A 23,503-nucleotide genomic window follows, 5' to 3' on the forward strand; every position below is an offset into this window, starting at 1 on the left:
CGAGAGCTTCGATCTCGTTCTCCTAACCAAAGAGTCCCAAATTACCATAGCTCTCCCTTCTCCCCCCTTCCCTTCTGAGCTGGATGGGCCAGCCTCTGTGCCAGAGACGTGACAACCGCAACTTGTCCCTAATCGATCGTCCCCCCAAACATTATCTAAAGCAGAATACTTGTTGCAGGGGTACTCTGCACTGTCTACTTCAAGATTTTACATAAGGTTAAGAGTCACGTGATGGAGTTGTGGCTGGTAGGGTAAAACCAGCCCTCTCCAGAAAAGAAGAATAAAAGTTAAGAAAAGACAGAGTTCAATAAGTACAAAATATAAGAAATAAAAGATAAAGTTGCAGAGAAGAGAAAGAAAATGGCACCTAAGAAGGAAAAAGTAAAAACAACGGGAAAAAAAATAAGAAGAAAAGACACCGGAAAAGGAGAAGGCCTTACCTGCACGAAGGAACAGGGAACCATGATGGAGAAGAGCACCCAATCTCCGAGGTTGGTGACGGCCCCGTGGAGTAACGACCCCACGATTGGTGGACTGCAAAAATGGCTCTCTGAGCCAAACAAAAGTGCGCAATCTAAGGTGAAGGAAAACACCAACAGGAGGGGTCTCAGCCAAGGAGCAGACAACTTTGGCGCGACCAGCTGAGGGATGCCTGACACCAGGGCTCTCAGCTGGAAGATGAGGAAAGTGGCAGAAGAGGGAGTGAACCAGGTGAGAAAGAAAGTCGATGGGGTGAAAGGAAAGAGGAGCAGCAGCAGGAGGCTCAACAGATGAGCAGCTGAGAAGAAGAGGACCAACAGCAAGAGGCCAAGCAAGAAGAGACCCGACAAAGTGAGACAAGCAACTCATCTGAAAAATCTGAAGAGACACAGATACAAACAAGAAAAGAAGAAGTCACAAACACAGGTACAGACTCAGAAGAAGTGGAAGAAGAAGACCAAAATCTTCACAGAGAGATAGAAGGTAAAACAGATGGACAGAAATATAGATAAAGTTTTTTTTGTTTGAAGAACAAATGAGAGCATTAAAAGAATGGTTGTCATTAGAATTTAGTCCAATTAAAATAAAAATGAAAAGAACAGAAGATAAAATGCAAAGATTAGAGCTAGTCATGACAGAAATAGGGAAAAGAGTAGAAAATGTGGAAGAACGAGAAATGGCTTTAGAAATGGAAGTAAACGACTTTAAGAGGAAAATTGGAAGAAAGTGATAAAAAAAATTAAAGAGACACAAGAGTTGTTAGCTCAGAAATTTGATATGTTGGAAAATTATAGTAGGTGAAACAACATCAAAATAGTGGGCCTAAAGGAAAATGAACAAGGCACAGATATGAAGGAAATTATAAAAGAATGGATCCTGAAGGTCCTGGGAATGACAGAAATACAAGAAGGAATCGAAATAGAAAAGGCACACAGAACACTAGCTCCGAAAACACAGACACATCAAAAACCAAGATCCATTTTAGTAAAATTTTTCGGATATATGACAAGAGAAAATGTACTGGAGTGGGCAAGGAATAAAATTAGAGAAGACAATAAACCATTGGAATACAGGGTCAAAAAATATTTTTTTATCCAGACTAAGTTTTGAACTCTTAAAGAAGAGGAAGGAGTTTAATACAGCAAAATCAATCCTCTGGAGAAAAGGTTATAAATTCATGTTAAGACATCCAGCTGTGCTTAAAATATTTATCCCCGGGGAGCAAAACAGGCTGTTCTCGGAACCGGAGGAAGCACAAGAATTTGCAGAATGCTTGCAGGACAGAAAGAGAGATGAAGATATGTAATATGAATGAAGAACGGCAATAAAATATATATAAAGATGTAAAAACAATGTATATGTAAAGAACTAAAGAAGGGAAAGAGAAGGGAAGGAAGGAAGTAAGGGGAAAAAAGGGAGAACGTTGTTATATGTGTAAAAAAAAGTGTTTTCTGGGGTGGGTTGGGGGGGGGAGAGAATAACCGTCACTGAGAAATCAGTGACGCTTGCGAGCAGGTTTGCAATCAAAATGGAAAGGGGAGTTGTGGTTGCCCGGCAAGGGATAAGGGGAAAATCAGAGAGGGGGGAGATATTTGGGCTTAAGGGAATATTGGATGTGGAAGTTGTTGGAGTACTTTGTTTTAAATGTGTTGTCATACATTGAGTTTAAAATGGGAAAACTGAGAGATGAAAATGGGGAAAAGGGGGATGGTGGTGCTGAGGAAGCGGAAATGAGGTGTAAACAGGATATGAGATGGTCACGTTGAACTATATGACTATAAACATTAATGGAATACATAACCAAATTAAAAGGAAGAGGCTATTAAATTTACTGAAAAAAAGAAAAAATAGATATTGCATTTGTGCAGGAAATGCATCTAACTGAAGTGGAACATAACAAATTAAAGAGAGACTGGGTAGGACAAGTAGCAGCAGCATCATATAATTCAAAAGCTAGAGGTGTAGCCATATTAATTAATAAAAATGTACCAATCAAAATAGAGGTTGAAATAATAGATCCAGCAGGGAGGTATGTAATGATAAAGTGTCAGATATACTCAGAATCTTGGAATTTACTCAATATATACCTATTGAGGAGGATCAAAAGTTTATGCAGGATATTTTTTTGAAGATTGTAGATACACAAGAAAATATATTGATAGGAGGGGATTTTAACCTTAATTTGGATCCAATGTTGGATAAAACTTGTCAAAAGACTAGTAGAATGAATAAAGTGGCCAAATATATGGTTATATCAATGCAGGAAATGAAACTTATGGATATATGGAGGAGGCAGACCCAAGAGAAAAGGAATACTCATATCATTCAAGTAGGCATAAAACATACTCAAGGATTGATATGTTTTTGTTGTCGGCCCATATTCAAGGGAGAGTTAGGAAATCTGAATATAAACCTAGATTACTATCTGATCATTCACCCCTGTTAATACAAAAGAACTGGAGGACATCCCACCAAGAACATGTAGATGGAGATTAAACTCCATGCTACTTAAAAGGCAGGAATTTAGAGAGTTTATTGAACGCCAAATTAAAACATATTCTGAAATAAATACGGAATCAGTGAAAGACAAATTTATATTATGGGACGTAATGAGAGCCTTCATTAGAGGGCAGATAATAAGTTATGTAACTAAGATGAAAAAGGACTACAATCAGGAAATAGAGCAGTTGGAAAGGGAGATAGTAAATACAGAAGAGGAACTAGTAAAAAGGGATGATATATCGAAAAGGAGAGAATTGGCGGATAAAAAAAAATACGAAACATTACAAACGTTCAAGGTGGAAAAGAACATAATGAAAATAAAGCAAAAATATTACGAACTAGGAGAAAAAACACATAAAATATTAGCCTGGCAACTTAAAACAGAACAAGTTAAAAGAACTGTATTGGCATGAAGGAAAAAGGACAAACAAATTACCCAATAGAGATTAATGAGAACTTTAAGAAATTTTAAAAACAATTATACCAAACTGAGAACAAGGGGAAAGACGATAAAATAGAAGTGTTTTTAGCTAAAATTGAACTGCCGAAATTGCAAGAAGAGGAACAAAACAAACTGATAAAACCATTTGAAATAGAGGAAGTACAGGATATATTAAAAAAGCTGCCGAACAATAAAACACCTGCAGAGGATGGATTCCCAATAGAATTCTATAAAACATTTAAAGAGTTATTAATTCCTTCTCTCCTGGAAGTAATGAACCAGATAGAAGAAACACAAAACTTGCCAGATTCATGTAAGACAGCAATAATTACAGTAATACCAAAGACGGGGAAGGATCCACTAACACCAGCATCATATAGATCAATATCTCTACTTAATTCAGATTATAAGATAATAGCTAAATTATTAGCAAACAGATTGGCCGATTGTGTACCAAAAAGAGTAAAACAAGATCAATCTGGATTTATTAAGAAAAGACAAACAATGGATAATGTCAGTAAACTTATTAATCTAATTCATGCTGTTCAAGGAAATAAGAAGCCAACAGTGGCTGTTGCTTTAGACGCAGAAAAAGCCTTTGACAGAGTAGAATGGAATTATTTATTCAAAGTATTACAGAGGTTCAATCTAACAGAAAAATATATTAATTGGATTAAAGCATTATATAATGGGCCATTGGCAAAGATAACAGTAAATTCATATGAATCGAACCAATTTAAATTAAGAAGGTCAACAAGACAGGGGTGTCCATTATCACCCTCATTGTTTGCTTTAGCAATAGAACCACTGGCAGAACTGATAAGAACAGAAAATAAAATAAAAGGGATAAAAATAAAGGAGAAGGAATATAAAATTAGTTTATTTGTAGATGACATCATAGTATACTTAACAGAACCAGAAATATCAATAAAAGAACTACATAAGAAATTGAAGAAGTATGGATAAATATCGGGGTACAAGATCAACACAAATAAAAGTGAAGTGATGCCAATGAGTAACGTGGATTATACAGAATTTAAAAAAAGAATCACCATTTAAATGGCAAACATAAGATAGTAATCTAGCTTTATATTAGGTTAAATAATAACTTAAGCCACCTGTACAAACAAAATCATTAGCCACTAATAAAGAAATTGCAGGAAGACTTAGAACATTGGAAAGAATTACCGCTAACGTTGATAGGGAGGGTAAATTGCATTAAAATGACTATCTTCCCAAGAATACAATACTTATTTCAATCGTTACCAATTCCCTTAACAGAAAAATTCTTTAATGAACTAAAGAGAATAATAAGGAAATTGTGGAAAGGGAGGAAACTGAGGATAGCGTTAGATAAATTAACAGAGAGGTACAACCAAGGTGGTTTGCAGTTACCAAACTTTAAAAATTATTATAGAGCAGCACAATTAAGGTATTTATCAGATTTTTATCAGACAAGGGAAAAAGACTGGACTAAGATAGAACTAGATAAAATAGGGGAAAAGCTACCAGATCATATACTTTATAAGTTGGATGAAAAGCTGGTGCAATATAAAAGCTCACCAGTACTGCATCAATATATGGAAGAAGATCCATTTAAAAAGGAAAAAAAACGAATGACCAAATACCAAAATTACTATTGACGCAAAATCCGCTAATCCCTTTTACAATAGATAACCTTTCCTTTAGAGAATGGGAGAGAAAAGGAATTAAAAGAATAGAAAATTGTTTTTTGGGAAATAATTTATTAACATTTGAACAGTTGAAGTACAAATATGGAATAACTCATGGTACAATGTTTGCATATCATCAATTGAAAGCTTATTTAACGGATAAATTGGGAAACAGACTGAGATTACCAGAAGGAAGCAGCTTTGAATATGTGATTACAGACACAATGATAATTAAAGATTTATAACGAACATGTACATTAAGCTGCAAGATAAGGAAAATGATGAAATAAGCTATAAACCTAAACAAAAGTGGGAAAAGGATTTAAACATAAAGATTAAAAAATGAAACATGGGAAAAATTATGTTCTGAAACTATGAAGAATATAATAAACACAAGGTTACGCATGATACAGTATAATTGGTTACACAGGTTATATATCACGTCCCAAAAGTTAAAAAAAATGGAATCCAACATTATCAGATGGATGTTTTCGCTGAAAGAAGGAAATGGGAACAACAGCACATGCAATTTGGGCATGTGAGAAGGTGAAAATGTTTTGGGAAGATCTAAATCAGATCTTATTTTGATATATAATTGATAATACCATACCAAAAAATCCAGAGATCTTTCTTCTAAGTAATAGAAGAAGTTAGGAATTAGGCCTCAAATTGGATAAAGCGCAAAAAAGATTTATTATGATAGCTTTAGCTGTAGCAAAAAAATGTATAATGTCAACTTGGAAAATGGGAGAGAGCCTGAGAATACAGGAATGGTAAATGGAAATGAATAAATGTATTCCATTGGAAAAAATAACATATAATTTAAAAAATAAAGTCACATTATTTGAACAAATTTGGGAACCGTACATGGAACATAACAGAGAGGGCTTGCCTCGGACCTCCACCCCCTAAAATGATAAGAAGACAAAACGACTTGATCCAGTGTGTAAAAGTAGATGACACATTTTTCTTGTTTATTTTTCATTGTGCGATGACATTGTTTAATGGTTTTGTTGTATTGTATATGTTGGTTTTGGAGGGAGGAGGGAAGGTTGGGGGAAAAAAAGGGAGAAAATGCCACTGTGTATATTTAATGAGAAACGTTTGTATATATTTTGGTTGATATGGTTCATAGTGTGAAAAGTTAAAAAATATTAAAAAAAAGATCTTACATAAGGTTGTGAGAATAGAGTTGGTTAGGAAGGACACTGGTAAAATCCAGTGTCAGAATGGGTGGCCATTTAAGTTAATGAGAATATGCAATTACACAATTTTACATTTAAATTTTAAATTTAGACATACAGTATGGTAACAAGCCATTTCAGCCTAAAAGCCTGTGCTGCCCAATTACACTGAATTCCACCCCCTGGTTTGTTTCGAATGGTGGGAGGAAATCAGAGCGTGGCATTCAAACCCTGGTCCCGATCACTGGCACTGTAACAGTGTTGTGCTAACCGCTATGCTAACTGTGCCACCCCACAATAATGGCCACTGCTCATAAAGTAAGCACTTGATAATCCATTCAAAGAATGCTAAATGAGGCCATCTACAAAATGCGTTGAGACTTTTTTAATTGAACCTTCCTCCTCAATAGACAAGAAAGCAGTGTTTATGGGAGCATCATCACCTGCTGTTTGCCAAAGTGTCATATAATTTCCAATCCTGAAAATATATTGCTGATCAAAATCTTAGAATTGATTAGCCAACAGCCCTGAGGGAGTAGTAAAGCTCAGAACTCCCTCCATGGACACTGTGGTTGAAGTAAAAACACACAATGCTGGAGAGATTCAGCAGGTCATGCAGTGACCTTTATGTAGCAAAGGCAGAGATACAAAACTAAAGTTTTGGGCTTGAGTCCTTCATCAAATTATGAGAAAATGCTGATGAGCATCAGAATAAAAGAGTGGAAGAGGGAACTGGGGTGGCAGGGCAGGCGATGATAGGTAGAAAAGGGAGGGAAGGGACAGCAGCACTTGTGGTGATATGTAATTACACCACATCCCGGTGACCTTGTCTATAAAACCAGAGCTACAGTTTAGCTTTCAGGTTTGTCTTGAAGAGTCAAGACCTCTTGTGTACAATTTAATAAACTAATATGATAGCTACTAGGATGGATGGAAGCTGTCTTATACTCGCACTGCTGGTGTGGTTATTCTCAGTACAGCACTGAGGGGGAGGGGTGGAAAAGCAGGGCTGTGTAAGTGACAGAACTGGAAAGGCAGGAAATGGGGGGGGGGGGTGCGGGGAGGAAGAAAAGGCAAGCAGGTTTAATGAAAAGCAGTGAAGTTAATGCTCATGCTATCTGGCCCTGTGGGAGTATATTCATCACATAGGCTGCAGCAGTCTAAGAATATCGCAAATAATTTTCTCACAGTGACTGAAGTTAGCAATAAATGTTATCCTTGCATTATTGTATACATCCTATATAAAGACAATACATAAAGAAAGAAAAGGGAAAATACCTACTTCTTCCATTTCTTCTTCTTCGTTCTCCTCTTCCTCACTTTCTTTTTTCTTTTGTTTGATCTCTGCCTTGTCTGGATTCCATTCTTCTTGTTGATAAATCTTCCCAGTTTTAGGGTCTTGACGTTGTCCTGACACACGTTCACACAAGTCACGATCAGGACACTATTAGTAAATTTAAAAGAAATGCTCAAAACATTTTTCTTGCATATCTTCCATAATCACAGCTGATAAATGTAACATTTTAATCCTATCTCAATTGTTTAAATTAAATGTCTTACTTTTGTGTATGATGCACGATCAATTAACCAAAAGACTGAAGAACTGGAATTGAAAGCTTTTATTAGCTAGAGATGGACAAGATTTCTTGAGTTGCTGGCTCACACTGACCCAGACTCCAACTGGGGGCAGGGTTGTGGCAATGACAGCGTTTAATGGGGGATAAAGGGGAGGAGTCATGAGCCAGTCAGTGAGAACAGGGCCAAACATATAAGGTCAAGTTATTTACATACACAAAGTGGATTCACCACATTCACTCCCTCTTTTAAAGGAAGTCTTGGTGGGGGTGTGGTGTAGTCAGGCAACCTCATAAGTTCAGTCTGTCTGGCGGCCTCCTTTGGCATTGTGAACAATGTACCTCCAGTGTTGTGGTAGCCTCCGTCATTTGCAGCTGCACCTTCTCAGCTGGCCAGGTCCTAGGGTGCTTGGATGAACCAACGGGGTTGGTGTATGTGTACTGGCTGACAGGTTAGCCGAGGAGGTGGGGGGTATGAACCTGGGGCCCTAAAGAGCTGGGGGGAGAGGGGGTTACCCGACTGTTGTCTGAAGGAAGAGGGGTCCAGATGCTCCTGCGCATACCAGGTCCCGAATGGATACTGTGTCCTCTCATCCGTCCAGGAATGCCACGTAGGCCTACTGTGGGTTGGTGTGGAGCAGCTGGACCCTCTCGACCAGAGCGTCGGACTTATGGGTCCTCACATGCTTGTGAGGTAGGATGGGCCCGGGGAACATCAGGCAGGTGGATAAGGTAGTTTCATCACAGTGTAAACATGAAAGAATATTAAATTTTGGGAAGTTAAACCAGGTCAGAAAATACACAGTTAATGGGAGAACCCTAGGCATGTTGTTGAACAGAGAGACCAGGGTACAAGTAAATAGTTCCCTGAAGAAGGGGCATGACATGGAACTGAATACAAGTGATAGGACATTAGATGTCATGTTACAGTACAAAATATTGGTTAGCCATGTGTGGTCTATTGTGTGCAGTCCTGATCACTGCACTACAAGAAAGATGTGATTACACTAGAAAGGGTGCAGAAAAGATTCACAAAGATATTGCCTAGGTTAGAAGGTTTGAGTTATAAAGAGAGATTGAATAGACTATGGGTCTTCTCTAGAGCAAAAAATGCAAAAGTAACGCGATGGAAGTAAAATAAATTATGAAAAGCACAGGAAGGGTCGATAGCCAGAATCCGCTTTTCATCTGTTATGTCCTCGGTTGTACCATCGGAGGTTTTAATAAACACTTAGAGAAGTTTGTAAGTTTACAGCACAAATCTTTTCTTACATCAGTACTGGTCAGGCTGCTTGTCATGTATAAATACACTGTTGCACTGAGCATGCTCACCATTCAAGTGTGATGTGGCTCTTAGTCTTGCAGTGTTCATGCTCCAGCATAAAATAGTCCCAAGTTTTCACTGTATATAACATCCCTCCTTCTTTAAAAAAAAGTCTAAAAATTAAAAGATTAAGATTTTAATTTCTCAAAAATAAATTGTTACTGCTTCTTTACCTGCACTTTCCATTAAGAATTAAATATTCTAATTATACAACTGCAGTTCTATATTCTTCTTAGCGGAATCGCACTGGTGGTAGAATGTTGCTTCTCTACCTTGTAGACCTTGTTGTGTCTGTTTGCTTCGGTCATGTTAGTATGGTTGTAGATGGTGGTGTTATTTGCCTCGGTTCTCCTGTTGCCTGCTGTTCAGTTGTTATGGTGTTGATGGTTGGGGTTTCTACTCGTATTCCTTCACAAGTTGTTGGATTTTTAGAAGATGCCGGTGCTTCTGGCACTTTCCGTGTCAGATCTGGGGTTGGGCGAATTTGGATCCTGTTTCATCTCAGCTGCCTGCCAGATTCTGTCTCAATGATGTATGACCTTGGCGTCTCAGCTTCTCTAACAATCTTTGCTGGATTCCAGGTTTTTATCACTGGCTCTTGAACATGCACATGCTGCCCTCTGAAGAGTTCTGGTAGTGTTTATTATAATGTTGACGATTTTCCTCTTGTATGTTGGTCAATTTTCTTCTTTCCTCTTGGTCGTCTGGTGGATGGATTTTGCTTGGCAGGGTTGTCTTGTACTTTCTGCCATTCAAAAACTCTGCCGGGGTTTCATGTCGGCCCTCAAAGGCGTGGCTCGCAGTGACAGAAGGGCGAGATAGGGATCTTCCTTTGTGAGAGTGTGTTTAATTGTCTGTACATGCCTCTCAATCAATCCATGGCCTTTGGGGTAATGTGGTGATAAAGTAGTGATGGTGAACCCATATTCTGAAGCTATTTCTCTGAATTCACGCGATGTGAATTGGGTCCCATTGTCACATATCACTTGTTCAGGTATCCCCTGTTTTGTGATGGTCGATGCTTTCAGGTCCTTCACTTTCCTAATGAAGGGGAATTTGGAGTAGATACTGTACTGACAATAACCACAACAGCAGTGCTAGTATAAGACAGCTTTAATAAACTAATATGTACACTAAGAGGTCTTGTCTCTCTGCAAGACAGACAAACCTGGAAGGCTAGACTGTAGCTCTGGACTGTTTTATATACAAGGTCACCGGGATGACCCCTGGTGATCTAGTAGTGTAATTACTTATCACCACAGATACCGTTCTTGGTTTTCTGTGAATAGGTCTGCTCCCACTGTGTGCCATGGCCTGGCGGGTATTTCCACAGGTATCATCTCTTCTTTTTGTTGTGTATTTCTGGCATGCCAGACATGTAGCCACCATGCTTTTGATGTTCTTGTACATGCCTATCCAGTAAACAGCTGACTTTGCTCTAAGTTTGCATTTCTCCATTCCCATGTGGCCTTGGTGCATTTTCTGGAGAATTTCTGTTTTCATTGTCTCTGGTATTATCAGCCGAGACCCTGCCAGCAGTACACCGTTCTCCAGGGATATGTTGTCCCTGACAGACCAATACTGTACCTGTATTGGTACAGGCTGTACCTGTTTTATCCTCTCTGGCCATCCCTATATCACCTACTGGGAGAAACAGATGCAGCTCTTCATCCTTTGTGGTTTCTTCTTAGTCAGGTTTAGTTTGTTATTGGTTACCCTGATGAGGTGATGTATCTTGATTTCTAGGTCCTTCATTTTGCATTTTTCATTTGGGGTAAGACATGACAAAGCATCAGCAAGCACCATTTCCTTCCCTGGCTTATACTTCAAGGTAAAGTCGTATCATTGGAGTCGGAGGAGTAGCCTCTGTAGTCTGGCTGGTGCCTTGCTTAGGTTCTTTTTCGGGATGTGTTCCAGCAGGGCGATGATCACTCTCTACCACAAATTGTCTCCCATAGAGGAATTTGTGGAACTTTTTGCATCCATATACGACTGCCAACAGCTCTCTTTCAATATTGGCATATTGGGTCTCTGCTGTTGTCAGGGCTTTTGAGGCAAAGGCTATCGGTTTTCCTTCCTGCACCAATGCTGCCCCGAGGTCTCTGATGGGAGCATCTACTTGTAATGTGACAGTTTTATTTCTGTCATAATAGTTCAGTTCTGCTTCTCTGCAGACCACTTCCTTAAGCTTGTCAAAATCTCGCTGATGTGATGGTGACCACTGAATTTCCACATCCTCTTTCAGCAACTCTCTGAGGTTGGCTGTGCAGTCTGACATGTGTGGGGTGAAGGAACTCATATATTGGACCAGGCCAAGGAAGCTTCTTAGTTCCTTTATGTCCTTTGGGTGTTCCATTTCAGCAATAGCTGTTACCTTCTCTGGGCTTGGCCTGACCCCTTCAGGTGTGTACACTATTCCGAAGAACTGGCACTCCTCCACCTTAATGATGCGTTTGTCTGCATTGAGTTTGATGCCAGCCCCTCTCGTATTCTCCATGGCCTCATGCAGGTGGACATCATGGGTTTTCCCATTTCTGCCAAAAATCTGGATGTCATGTGCAATGCTAACAGCGCCCTTGCATCTATCTTTTCCTGGAAGATGTCTTGGCTCACCTTTAGGGCAAAAGGTAGGCGCAGGAACTTGTTCCGGCCGAATGGAGTGTTGAAAGTTGTTAGCAGTGTCGATTCTTCATCCAGCTTAACATTAGTGTACATATTAGTTTATTAAAGCTGTCTTATACTCGCACTGCTGTTGTGGTTATTGTCAGTACAGTATCTACCCATTCTTGGCATTTATCTTACTGAAGATTTTGGATCCCGCTAGTTCAGAAGTGATGTCTTCCAGCATTGGTATTAGATAGTGCCCTCTTTTGATTCCTTGGTTTAGGGCTTTGGGGTCCAGACATATTCTTAGGTGGCCATTCGGTTTTTCTTTTATAGAATTTACCCAGTCAGTTGGCTCAACTACTTTTGCTATTACTCGTTTTTCTTCCATTTCTTCCAGCTCCTGCTTTAGCTTTTGTTTCAGCTTTATTGGCACCTTCCGTGGAGCATGGATTATTGGTTTGTATTTTGGGTCTATAGTAATCTGATATTCAAAGTTCCCAAAGCAACCAACTGTGTCATCAAAGTATTCAGAGTACATGTCCATGACCTCGGCCTTATTTGTGATCGGAGGCCGTTGCTCAAGTGGGGTGTCGCTATTGATCCTCTTGGACGTTTTCTTCTCTCTGATCTCATTGTTTACAGAGATTAGCTATAATTTTTGTCTACTATTCAAGCCTAGGATTGCTGGTCCGTTGGCATCAACCACAAAGAATGTGCATATGATGCTCTTTCCTTTATGTTTGCCTTTTATTTGGACTTTTTCTAGTTGTTTAATCACTGGGCCACCATAGGCTGTGAGCGTGACATTTGTAGCTTCTAGTGTGCCTTTCTTTATGTACTCGGGGAAGATTTGGCGGTACAGTCTAAGTGGGAGGATATTGCTTTGTAATTCAGTATCCAACTTTATTTTCAAGTTGAATGTTGTTGGTTTGTTTTTGATCTTTCTTTTAACTTGGATCATGGTGTGTAATTCATCTTTTTCTCCCTTCCCTTTTTTGGATATCTCATGAAGGAGTATTGTTTCGATGCCTAGCATCAGTGAATCGGAGTCACTGCTGTCACTTCCCTTGACATGGTGTACTTTCCTTCTGTTTTCTTGGTTTCTTTCTCTTTTCATGTTAGACCTACACATCTTTTCTTTGACCTTCCCACAGGTCCTGCACATTGAACCATACACAGGGCATTTCTTGCGGTCATCAAAGGGGTGTATTCTGCCGCACCTCCTGCAGTTCTCGGCCGTCTACGACTTTCTCTGCGTGCGCTTTATGGCATCGACCCTTCTATCTCTGTGCTGCATGTTGGCCTGCACAGAGAAGGATTGCATTTGTCTCCTAGTGGCCTTGAAGGCCCTAGCAAGTGCTAGTTTCAAGCTCTTTTCCTATGAGAGTTTTCTGCCCTTCAGGATGAGCGCTTCCCCAAATTAGTTGGTCGACTATTCTCTCCTCTGTTTCTTTGAACTTGCATTTTGCTGCCATGTTCTTTAGCCTTGTGAGGAAATTATCTACTGACTCATCAGGCTCTTGTTTTAATCCCTGGAACTCGTATCGCTGTATTCTATGGTTGGATTTCAGTTCCAGATGAGAGGAAAATTTCTGGATTATTTTCTTCCCCTTCAGCCAGCTCCCAGCTATTAAACAGGTCTAGTCCCCGTCCAAAGAAGGATGTAACTAACCTTTTCCTCTGGTGTGATTCCCTTGAGGAAACTTTTGAATGCCAGGTTGCACTTCTGCTTGAACTTTTTAAAAGCCTCTATGATGTTGTCGGCTTGGGCGTGGCAAGATGGCGTAGAGTCTAGACGTGTAATCTCGACCTCTCTGGCCAGACTTTTAAGAACCCGTTTTTAACTTTTTGTTTCTAAGTTTAAACTTTTTAAAAACTTAGTTTAAAGTATCAAGGAACTGTTATGGCCATTAATGGTAAAAAGATTAAACTTCAAGTGCAGAAGAAATTACATTTTCGGAGTGTTGAAGATTTAAAGCCTAAAAAACCTGCTACAGCTTCAGATTTATTGCCTGTGGGAGCTGGAAAAAAAATGACTACTATTCATCAGGAGAAGGATATCGCTGGAATTACTCGTTCTCAAGAGGAGGGTGCGTGTTCCCAAGAAGTGGATTCTGATTCTGGCAGCCTGCCAACTTTAACAGAGAGAATTCGTAGGAAAATGACTCCATTGTTTGAAACCACTCAGGCAGTACTCCAACCTGAAGACCTTAAACTTGTCCGTGAGTTTTTGAAACAACTGCGATTTGTTGGGGGAGATCAGCATCAACCTCCTGAGGAGGCCGGGGTGCCGTCGCTGGGAGTTCAAACTCGCAGTAAATCTGTTAAAAAATCTGTTGGAATGCCTGCTGTTGAGCTGCAACAGGAGCTGCAGTTATCTTGTTCTGACACTACGTTAAAGAAAACAGGGTTGAGTCTTTCTGAATTACAACTTAACCTGTTAAGTACTGTTACTCAGCCAATTATGCAAGAGTTGGCTCAAATGAAAGAGAGTATGAGGTCAGAATTCACTACAGTTAATGCATGTGTGTAAGTATTTTCTGAAGATTTAAAAAAATTTCAGTCTGCTTTTTTGGAATGTAAACAGCAAATGGCCTCTAATACAGAAAAAGTGATGGAGGTGGAAAAATCCGTTAAAGAATTGCAAGAACGTGAGAAGGAGTTAGAGAGGAAAATAGATTATTTGGAGAATCAAAGTAGAAGGAACAATGTGAAGATTGTTGGTTTGCCGGAAGGTATGGAAGAACAAGATCCTCTTCGTTTTTTTTACAGAATGGATCCCACAAATATTGGTGCAAGAATTTTTCTCTGGAGGCTTGGTATTGGAAAGAGCTCATAGAGCCTTAAGAAGAAGGCCCCTGCCTGGTCAATCACCGAGACCCGTGATAATTCGATGCTTGAATTATTTGGACAGAGAAACAATACTTCGTCTAGCAGTGCAAAATGTGAGACAACGACAAGCTCCGTTAATGATTCAGAATAGTAGAGTTTTTTTTAAAATCCCGATTTGAGTCAAGAGGTTATTCAGCGTCGGCGTCGATTTAATTCAGTTAAAGAAGTTTTGTGGCGTAAAGGCTATAAGTCTTCTTTTCGCTATCCAGCAGTGTTGAAGGTGTTTTGTGGAGACTTTCAATCTCAGTTTTTTGAGAATGAGCATGAAGCAATGATTTTTGCTGATTCGTTGCCAGATGTACGAGGACAAAGACGTAGTCCACCATTGTCTCCTAAAGAAAAATCTGATTGTTCTGGAAATGGAAGAAATGGTAGAAATGGGAGAAATGGGAATGGAAAGAGTCCAACTTCTCCTGAAATGGGGTCACCGAGTTTGGAATCTCCTGGATGAATAGAAGAACTTTCTTATTCTTACTTTATTTTTATGTTATTATGGTATTTTGTTGTTATTCTTTGTTTGGCTGGGGAGGGAGAGATTTGCTCTATGTTCTACTAGTCATCAGCCACTGGTGGGTGATCCACACCCAAGATTGGTTTAGGGATTACTACCTTTTGGTAGTTTTTTTGGGGTTTTTTTTTAACTTTATTTTTTTTTCTTTTTTTTTTTCATTTTTATTTATTTAGCTTTAATTTGTGGTTTCTTTTTCTCCTATTGGAGGGCCTATTTCCGTTGTTTTGAGTTTTTATATATAGATATTATTAGTTCTTAGTAATATTAGTAGATATGTCAAAGTTGAAGTTTAATACTTTTAATGTTCGAGGTTTAAATACATCAATTTTTGTTTAGATGGAATGTAAATTTGTTACAGCAATATAATGTGCCTATATTAAAACATTTAATGAAGTTATGGACAAAGAAAAAGAAAATGATAGATGTTAGTGGTGAATTGTCGGCCTTGACTCCGTTGTATAATAATCAACTTATTTCTTTCTCAATACATAATCAAAGTTTATTAAATTGGAGATATAAAGATGTGGAAAATTTGGGAGATTGTTTTAAAGAAGGTAATTTTTTTTATCTTTTGATCAGATGAGGTACAGTTATGGTATTGATAAGAATTCTTTGTTTCTTTATTATCAAATTCGATCTTTGGTAAAGCATGTGTTTAGTAGAGATATGGTTATACCTGAAGGGTTATATTTCAGTTATGTATTAAATATTACAGGATATAAATTTCAACTTGCTTTTGTATATTTAGCATTATCTTTAGCGAAAAAATGTATTGCTAGTACGTGGAAAGATACAAATGTGATTGATATTAATAGTTGGCATAATGAGATGAAATATTGTTTAATAATGAAAAAAATCACATATGTTTTGTGTGATAATTATAGTTTTTTTATTAATAAGTGGTTGTTATATTCAGAATATTCACATTTTGATTTACATTGACTAGATCTTAATATGTATGCTAAATTTTTCTTTATTTTTTCTTTCTTTTTTTATGGCTCTCCTTAGGAGAGTTGGCTGAAAGAGGGGAGGGGTTCTTTTTTTCTTCTCTTTTTCTTTTTTTTCTTTCTTTTTTTCTTTTATATATATATATAAAATATATTGTTCGTGTTTAAGTTTATTGTTATGTATGTTACTTATTATCTGTATTTTGAACGAATAAATAAAGTTAAAAAAAAGATGTTGTCGGCTTCCCCGTCCATAACTGGGTGCAATGCGGCGGCTGCTGCTTCTGCTGCGGCCATCTTCTTCTCCAGCTCTGGTAGTCAGTTAATGTTGCTTTTTCTTTGTTTCCTTCTCTTCCTGTTTATTTTGGTTTATAGGGATTTTTTTTTCCTCCATGATGTGGGTTTCTGTCAATTCCACCAGTGCCACCATGTTATGTCCACGGTTGTACCATTGGAGGTCTTAATAAACACTCAGAGAAGCTTGTAATTTTACAGCACAAATCTTTACTTACATCAGAACTGGTCAGGCTGCTTGTCATGTATAAATACACTGTTGCACTGAGCATGCGCACCATTCAAGTGTGCAGCATAAAATAGTCCCAAGTTTCCACTGTATATAACACCATTGTCTTACACTAATAGGCTGAAGGTGAGAAGGAAGAGGCTGAAAGAGTGTCTGATTGGTACAGGTAATTCTTTTATGAGTATGTGGTTTATTGGAATGAGGTGTTAGAGGAGATGGTGGAAGCACAAACAGTAACAACATATAAGAGGCATCTGCATAGGTAGGTGAATGAACAAACAGTGGAGGGAGATGGAATTAATGCAGATAAATGGGATTATCTTAGATAGGCCTGATGGTCAGTTTATTGTTGATGGGTCAAACAATCTTTTTCTATGCTGTACATCTCTATGATTCTAATAAACAAAGTCAATAACATACACATCATTTAATCTCATTTAATTCCTTCAGACACTGTGATTGCCTTTTCAGGCTTCTTTCCAGAACACCAATGATCTCCAGGCACCAGTCCTTGTTTGATAAACTTCTTAAATTTGACATTTCCCCTTGCTGCACATTGCTGAAAAGGGAAATTATTAAAAATATGGTGAAGAGAATTCAGTATCTGAGCCCTTGTAAACATGGGTTCAATGGACTATTTTCTCAGACAACGCCTCAACCTGACATACAACACAGGGAAGTGTGTCTTCAGCACACGTTGCCTGGCTATACTAGGCTGCATTGTGGAGAATGGAGCCATCAGCCCCGACCCTGACTGTTAGAACTTCCACCCCACCCCCCATCCCCACTGCCTCAAGGCTCTGAAAAGGTGTCTGGGTTTTTTATCTCATTATGCTCAGTGGGTTCCCAGCTATGCAGAGAAGGCCTGTCCACTGTTATCCCCCTGTCGGCAGAAGCCCACAAGTCATTCGAACATATCAAAGCTGACATTGCAAAGGCCACGATGCATGCAGTGGACGAATCCATCCTCCAGGTGGAGAGCGATGCATCGGACTTTGCCCTGGCTGCCAGGTGGGCAAGCCAATGATGTTTTCTTAGCGCACTCTCCAAGGTTCCAAGATCTGGCACTCCTCCATCGAGAAATAGGCGCAGGCCATTGTCGAAGCAGTATGGCACTGGAGGCATTACCTCGCCTGAAAGCATTTTACCCTGCTGACAGATCAACAGGCAGTCGCCTTCATGTTCAACAATCAGCAGCAGGGTAAAATCAAAAACGACAAAATATTGAGCTCTCCACCTATAACTATGACATACTGTACTGGCCCGGAAAGCTCAACGAGCCTCCTGATGCCCTGTCTTGAGGGTCATGTGCCAGTGCACAGAAGGACCAGTTTCAGGTACTGCACGATGGCCTCTGCCACCCTGGGATCACCTGTTTTTTTTTCACTTCATGAAGGCCCGTAATCTCCCCTACTCCATTGAGGACATCAGGATGCTGACCAAAAATTGTCGAGTCTGCATGGAGTGCAAACCCCGCTTCTACCAGCCTGACAGGTCACACCTGATTAAGGCCACTCGCCCCTTTGAACATCTGAGTATGGACTTCAAAGGATCCCTACTTTCCATGAACCGCAATGTGTACTTAATTAATATCATCAATGAGTACTCGCAGTTCCCCTTTGCCATCCCCTGCCTGGACATGACCACAACTACTGTCATAAAGGCTCTGAACAACCTGTTCACCATTTTCAGATACCTCTGCTACATCCACAGCGAAAGAGGTTCGTCCTTCATGAGCGATGAGCTGCATCAATATTTGTTGTGCAAGGGCATTGCCTCTAGACATACCACCAAAGGGAATGGCCAGGTGGAGCGGGTGATAGGCACAATCTGGAAGGCAGTACTACTGGCCTTAAAATCCAAGGGCCTCCCTATCCCCCCTGGCAAGAAGTCCTCCCAGAGGCCCTCCACACTACCTGTGAATAGCCACCAACAAGACACCTCATGAGAGACTCTTTACATTCCCCAGGAAATCGGTGTCAGGAACTACCTTATCCACCTGCTTGATGTTCCCTGGGCCCATCCTACTTTGCAAGCATGTGAGGACCCATAAGTCCAACCTTCTGATCGAGAAGGTCCAGCTGCTCCACACTAACCCACAGTATGCCTATATGGAATTCCCAGATGGACACGAGGACACAGTATCCATCCGGGACCTAGTACACATGCGAACATCTGGACCCCCCTTCAACAAGCCAACAGGTACGCCCCCCCAGCTCTCCAGGGCCTCAGATCCCTACCCCCACCACATCGGCCAATCCGCCAGCCGACACACACACGTCGCCATCCCATCCACCACCCCCCCCCCCACCCAGCTCAACCAAACACCCCGACTGAGCCAACCGAGATAGAGCAGCCACAGCCAATGGAGACTACCAGAGCCCCGGACAGGAGCACACCGGTCACAACGCCAAAGGAGGCTGTCAGACAAACTGAACTTATGAGGGCACCTGACTGCACCACACCCCTGGGACTTCTTTTTAAAAAGAGGGGGTGAATGAGGTGAAACCACTATCGTGTATATAATGATATGACCTTTTATGTTTGACCCTGTTCACACTGGCCGGCTCGTGGCTCCTCCCCTTTATCTCCCAGAAAGGCTGTCATGCCACAATCCTGCCCTCAGTTCGAGTCCGGGTCAGTGTGAGCCAGCAATACAAGGGATGCTGTCCATCTCTTGCTAATAAAAGTCTTCAGTTCCAGTAATTTCAGTCTTTGCGTAATTGATCATTCATCAGTCAGTAATATATCTTTACCTCCTATGGATGCTGTGAAACCAGGTGAGTTCCTCCAGTATTTCTGTGTTTTTACTACAATCACAGCAACTTTCATGTTTCACTCTCTACATGTTTGATCCTCTAGTTCCTTGTGATTTGGTGGCTTAATGAAGTACCTACTCTTTTTCATTTCCTAATTTCTACCCACACTGCCTCATATGATAGTTGTCTGGTAATATCCTCTCTAAACACTACTATGATGTCTTCTTTGACTAAAATTGCAAGACCCCGACCCCATCTCTGTACCTATCACACCTGTACTAGGGTATGAGATATCTAACTGATCCGCTCACAAACAACCTGTATCACTGCATTTTGTCACCTGTAACAGTAAACAAATTAACTAATTTAACTAAATGCTACTATCATATCTACTTCCACCACTTCTCTTGGTGGTCCATTCCAGGCATCTACTCTACTGAATATTTTATTTATAATTTTTCAAACTCAAACAATGTCAACAGTCCATAATAAAATATACACGACTTTCTCCAATTATATACAAGCTTCACGATTGAGTTCAATCTCCTCCCCTTCCGTTCCCCACATTTCACAAATACTACATACAAAGACAAAATGAAATCGACAATCACCTCAGAGAAAGAAAAAGAAGCAATAAATTAGTCCTCATCCTTTATTCCTGTAACATTTATCAGTGTCTGTGTAAAACAACTTGGCTTGTAAATCTCCTTTTAATTTTGGTATGCCTTTTGGCATTTGCAATTTCCCCCCTGGGAAAAAGATATAACTACATGTATTTAACATTTCCATAGCTCATTATACATCAAGGTAGGCATTGGACCTTATTGTAACAGTGCAGAAGGCCACAGAGATAGGTCTGAATGGGAGTGGGGTGGTGAATTTAAAAGCAGGTCAACTGAAGCTCAGGGTCACATCTGTGGACTAACCATAAATGCTGTGCAAAATGATCATCCAATCTGTATTTGATTTTTCAAATGTAGAGAAGGCCAATTTATGAATGCCTAATGCTGTATACTACATTGGAAGAAGTACAAGTGAATTAATACATCTCCTGGAAATATTGTTTCAGTCCCTGGATAGTAGGAATGGAAGAGGTGAATGAATAGGTTGCACTTCCAAAATGGGACATCTTTCTATCCCACCTTATCCAAACAAGTTCAACATTATCAGGTGTATTCAAGAGTTGCTCAATCCTAATATTCATTAACATGACCTTACAACTCAACTCCATAGTTTCTTCAAAGTGGCCATGATAAAGTTACAGAGTTTGGATGGATCAAGACTATTGTGTAGATTGGGTGTTGAAGCAGGAAGATGGCATGATTGTCTTCATCATTTGGGGCATAGAAGATAAAGTTGAGATGCTATGTGGCAACTTTCCAAAAAATTACTTTTACCACTCTATCATATTGTGTGCAACTCTAGTTAACAGATTATAAAAAGGATATGGTTATCCTTCCATGGAACAAAAGAGGCTGAGGTGTTACTTGATCATTGTATGATCTTCAACAGTGTGGATTCGATGCTGTCGGCCTCTGCCATCTCGAGTACTTCGATGTTAGGGATGAAGTCGCTTCAATGAATGTTGAGGATGGAGCAGAGACAACGCTGGTGGAAGCGTTCTAGGAGCCGTAGGTGATGCCGGTAGAGGACCCATGATTCGGAGCCGAACAGGAGTGTGGCCTAAAGAAATCTCTTGGTGCCTGCCACATTGACCACCGCCAGTGGGCTGATATCGCCTCAAACCGTGCATTTTGGCGCCTCACAGTTCGGCGGGCAGCAACCTCCTTTGAAGAAGACCGCAGAGCCCACCTCACTGACAAAAGACAAAGGAGGAAAAACCCAACACCCAACCCCAACCAAAAAATTTTCCTCTGCAACCGCTGCAACCATGTCTGCCTGTCCCGCATCGGACTTGTCAGCCACAAACGAGCCTGCAGCTGACGTGGACATTTACCCCTCCATAAATCTTCGTCCGCGAAGCCAAGCCAAAGAAGTATGTAGAGAGAGATATAGATAAGATAGACAGAACCTTTTTACATACTAAGGGCTTAAAAAAAAGGGGTATATGTTAAACAAGAGAGGGAGCATCTTTAAAGAGGAATTGGGGAAAACATTTTGTTAAAGAGCAGTAAAAGCTGGAAATTAATGCCAGCGATGGTGATGGCTTTGATGCAATTACAATGCTTAAAAGACATTTAGCCAGGAAGTTCAATATGCAAGAGATAGAAGGATACGGATCCAAGACATTCAGAGTTAGTAGGTTAATTGGCTGTATCTGGCAGTGTGGGCCAAAAGGGCCGGTTACAGTGGCTTAGGGGCCTATTTCTATGTTGTACTATTTCTGTTACTCTCTTTATGACTCCATGTACTAAATATCATCAGCCATGATATCATCCATACTGAGTTTGGATGGATCAAGGCCATTGTGTTCAAGCTTGAGAATATAGAAACATAGAAGATAGGAGCAGGAGTAGGTCATTCGACCCTTCGAGCCTGCTCCGCCATTCAACAAGATCATGGCTGATCTTAAAGTTCAGTACCCCGTCCCTGCCTTCTCTCCATAATCTTTAATACCCTTATACTGAAGAAATAGATCTAATTCCCTCTTAAATATATTTAATGAACCTCCCTCTACTGCCCTCTGTGGCAATGAATTCCATAGATTCACCACCCTCTGGGTAAAGAAATTCCTCCTCATCTCGGTCCTAAATGGTTTGCCTATTATCCTCAAACCATGGCCCCGGGTTCTGGATTTACCCATCATTGGAAACATCTCATCTGCATCCATTCTGTCCAGTCCTGCCAGAATTTTATAGGTCTCTATGAGATCCCCTCTCAATCTTCTAAACTCCAGCGAGTACAATCCCAATTTGCGCAATCTTTCCTCATAAGTCATTCCTGCAATTCCAGGTATCAGCCTGGTGAATCGCCTCTGCACTTCCTCCATTGCAAGAACATCCTTCCTTAGATAAGGTGACCAAAATTGCACACAATACTCCAGGTGGGGTCTCACCAAGGCCCTGTACAGCTGCAGTAAGGCATCCTTGTTCCTATACTCAAACCCTCTTGATATGAAGGCCAACATACCATTTGCCTTTTTAACCGCCTGCTGTACCTGCATGCTCGCCTTCAGAGACTGGTGTACAAGTACCCCTAGGTCTCTCTGCACTTCCCCATCTCTTAATCTATTGCCATTCAAATAGTAATCTGCCCTCCGGTTTGTATTACCAAAGTGGATAACCTCACATTTATCCACATTGTAGTGCATTTGCCATGTATCTACCCACTCCCTCAATTTATCCAAATCACACTGGAGCTTCCTGACCCCCTCTTCCGTGCACACAACCCCTCCTAGCTTATGTCATCTGCAAATTTGGAGATATTACATCCAATCCCCTCATCCAGATCATTAATGTAAATTGTGAACAGCTGGGGTCCCAGTACAGATCCCTGTGGCACCCCATTGGTCACCGCCTGCCACTCAGAAAACGAGCCATTTATCCCAACTCTCTGTCTTCTACCTGCCAGCCAGTTCTCAATCCAATATGAAACGTAAATATTTGACAACCTAGATCTTAGGTGTTAAAGATTGAGGAGCTTGGAGGTAACAAATGGGAATGAGAATCCAATGATAAAAATGCTCATTATATTTAGTAAGGTTTCAGAGCTTCATCACAATTTTGCAACTTACTAAACCAAACACAATTAAGCATTCTACCATAAGATCTGACTTTAATTAATATGTTAAAGTGAATACTGTAACTAAATCTTTTTACCTTAATATTAATAATGAAGTCAGGTTTTAGATTCAGATTTCTTATGACCTCTATTTGTTCTGGAATTCCCAAATATTCCTCCGATAAAGAAGGATATCCACACAAAACGTAGCCTAGAAAAATTAATCAGAAACTGTTAAAATTATGTCTAAATCTGCTCTTTATTGCTTTCCAAATTTGTAATCCTATATCCTCATGTTATATTTTTAAGGGAATAAAAGAAATGTTCCAATCTTTTAGTACAATCTTGTTGGGGAACAAAACCTAATAAAAACACTATATTGTTTACTAATTGCAAGACACACG

The 23,503-nt window shown here is 40.0% G+C and overlaps 1 protein-coding gene across 17 annotated transcripts in view; it reads right to left on the reverse strand.

Moving 5' to 3' along the window:
* Nucleotides 1-23,503, reverse strand: part of ak9 (adenylate kinase 9) — a 371,922-nt gene that overhangs the window by 303,593 nt on the left and 44,826 nt on the right. For 16 of the 17 annotated variants that reach the window (XR_011340758.1, XR_011340759.1, XM_069887555.1 and 13 more), the window contains exons 6-7: nucleotides 23,198-23,310; nucleotides 7,564-7,725 (exon numbers count right to left, since the gene is read on the reverse strand). Coding sequence is in view for 15 of the 17 variants with exons in the window: in XM_069887555.1 (XP_069743656.1) it covers nucleotides 7,564-7,725; nucleotides 23,198-23,310 (275 nt within the window). In the remaining 2 variants the exon portion in view is untranslated. Of the gene's footprint in view, nucleotides 1-7,563; nucleotides 7,726-9,187; nucleotides 9,275-23,197; nucleotides 23,311-23,503 lie in introns of those variants that run through there. The other variant, XM_069887563.1, reaches the window with a different exon arrangement.

Source organism: Narcine bancroftii, chromosome 6 (assembly GCF_036971445.1).
Source record: "Narcine bancroftii isolate sNarBan1 chromosome 6, sNarBan1.hap1, whole genome shotgun sequence".
Taxonomy (NCBI): domain Eukaryota; kingdom Metazoa; phylum Chordata; class Chondrichthyes; order Torpediniformes; family Narcinidae; genus Narcine; species Narcine bancroftii.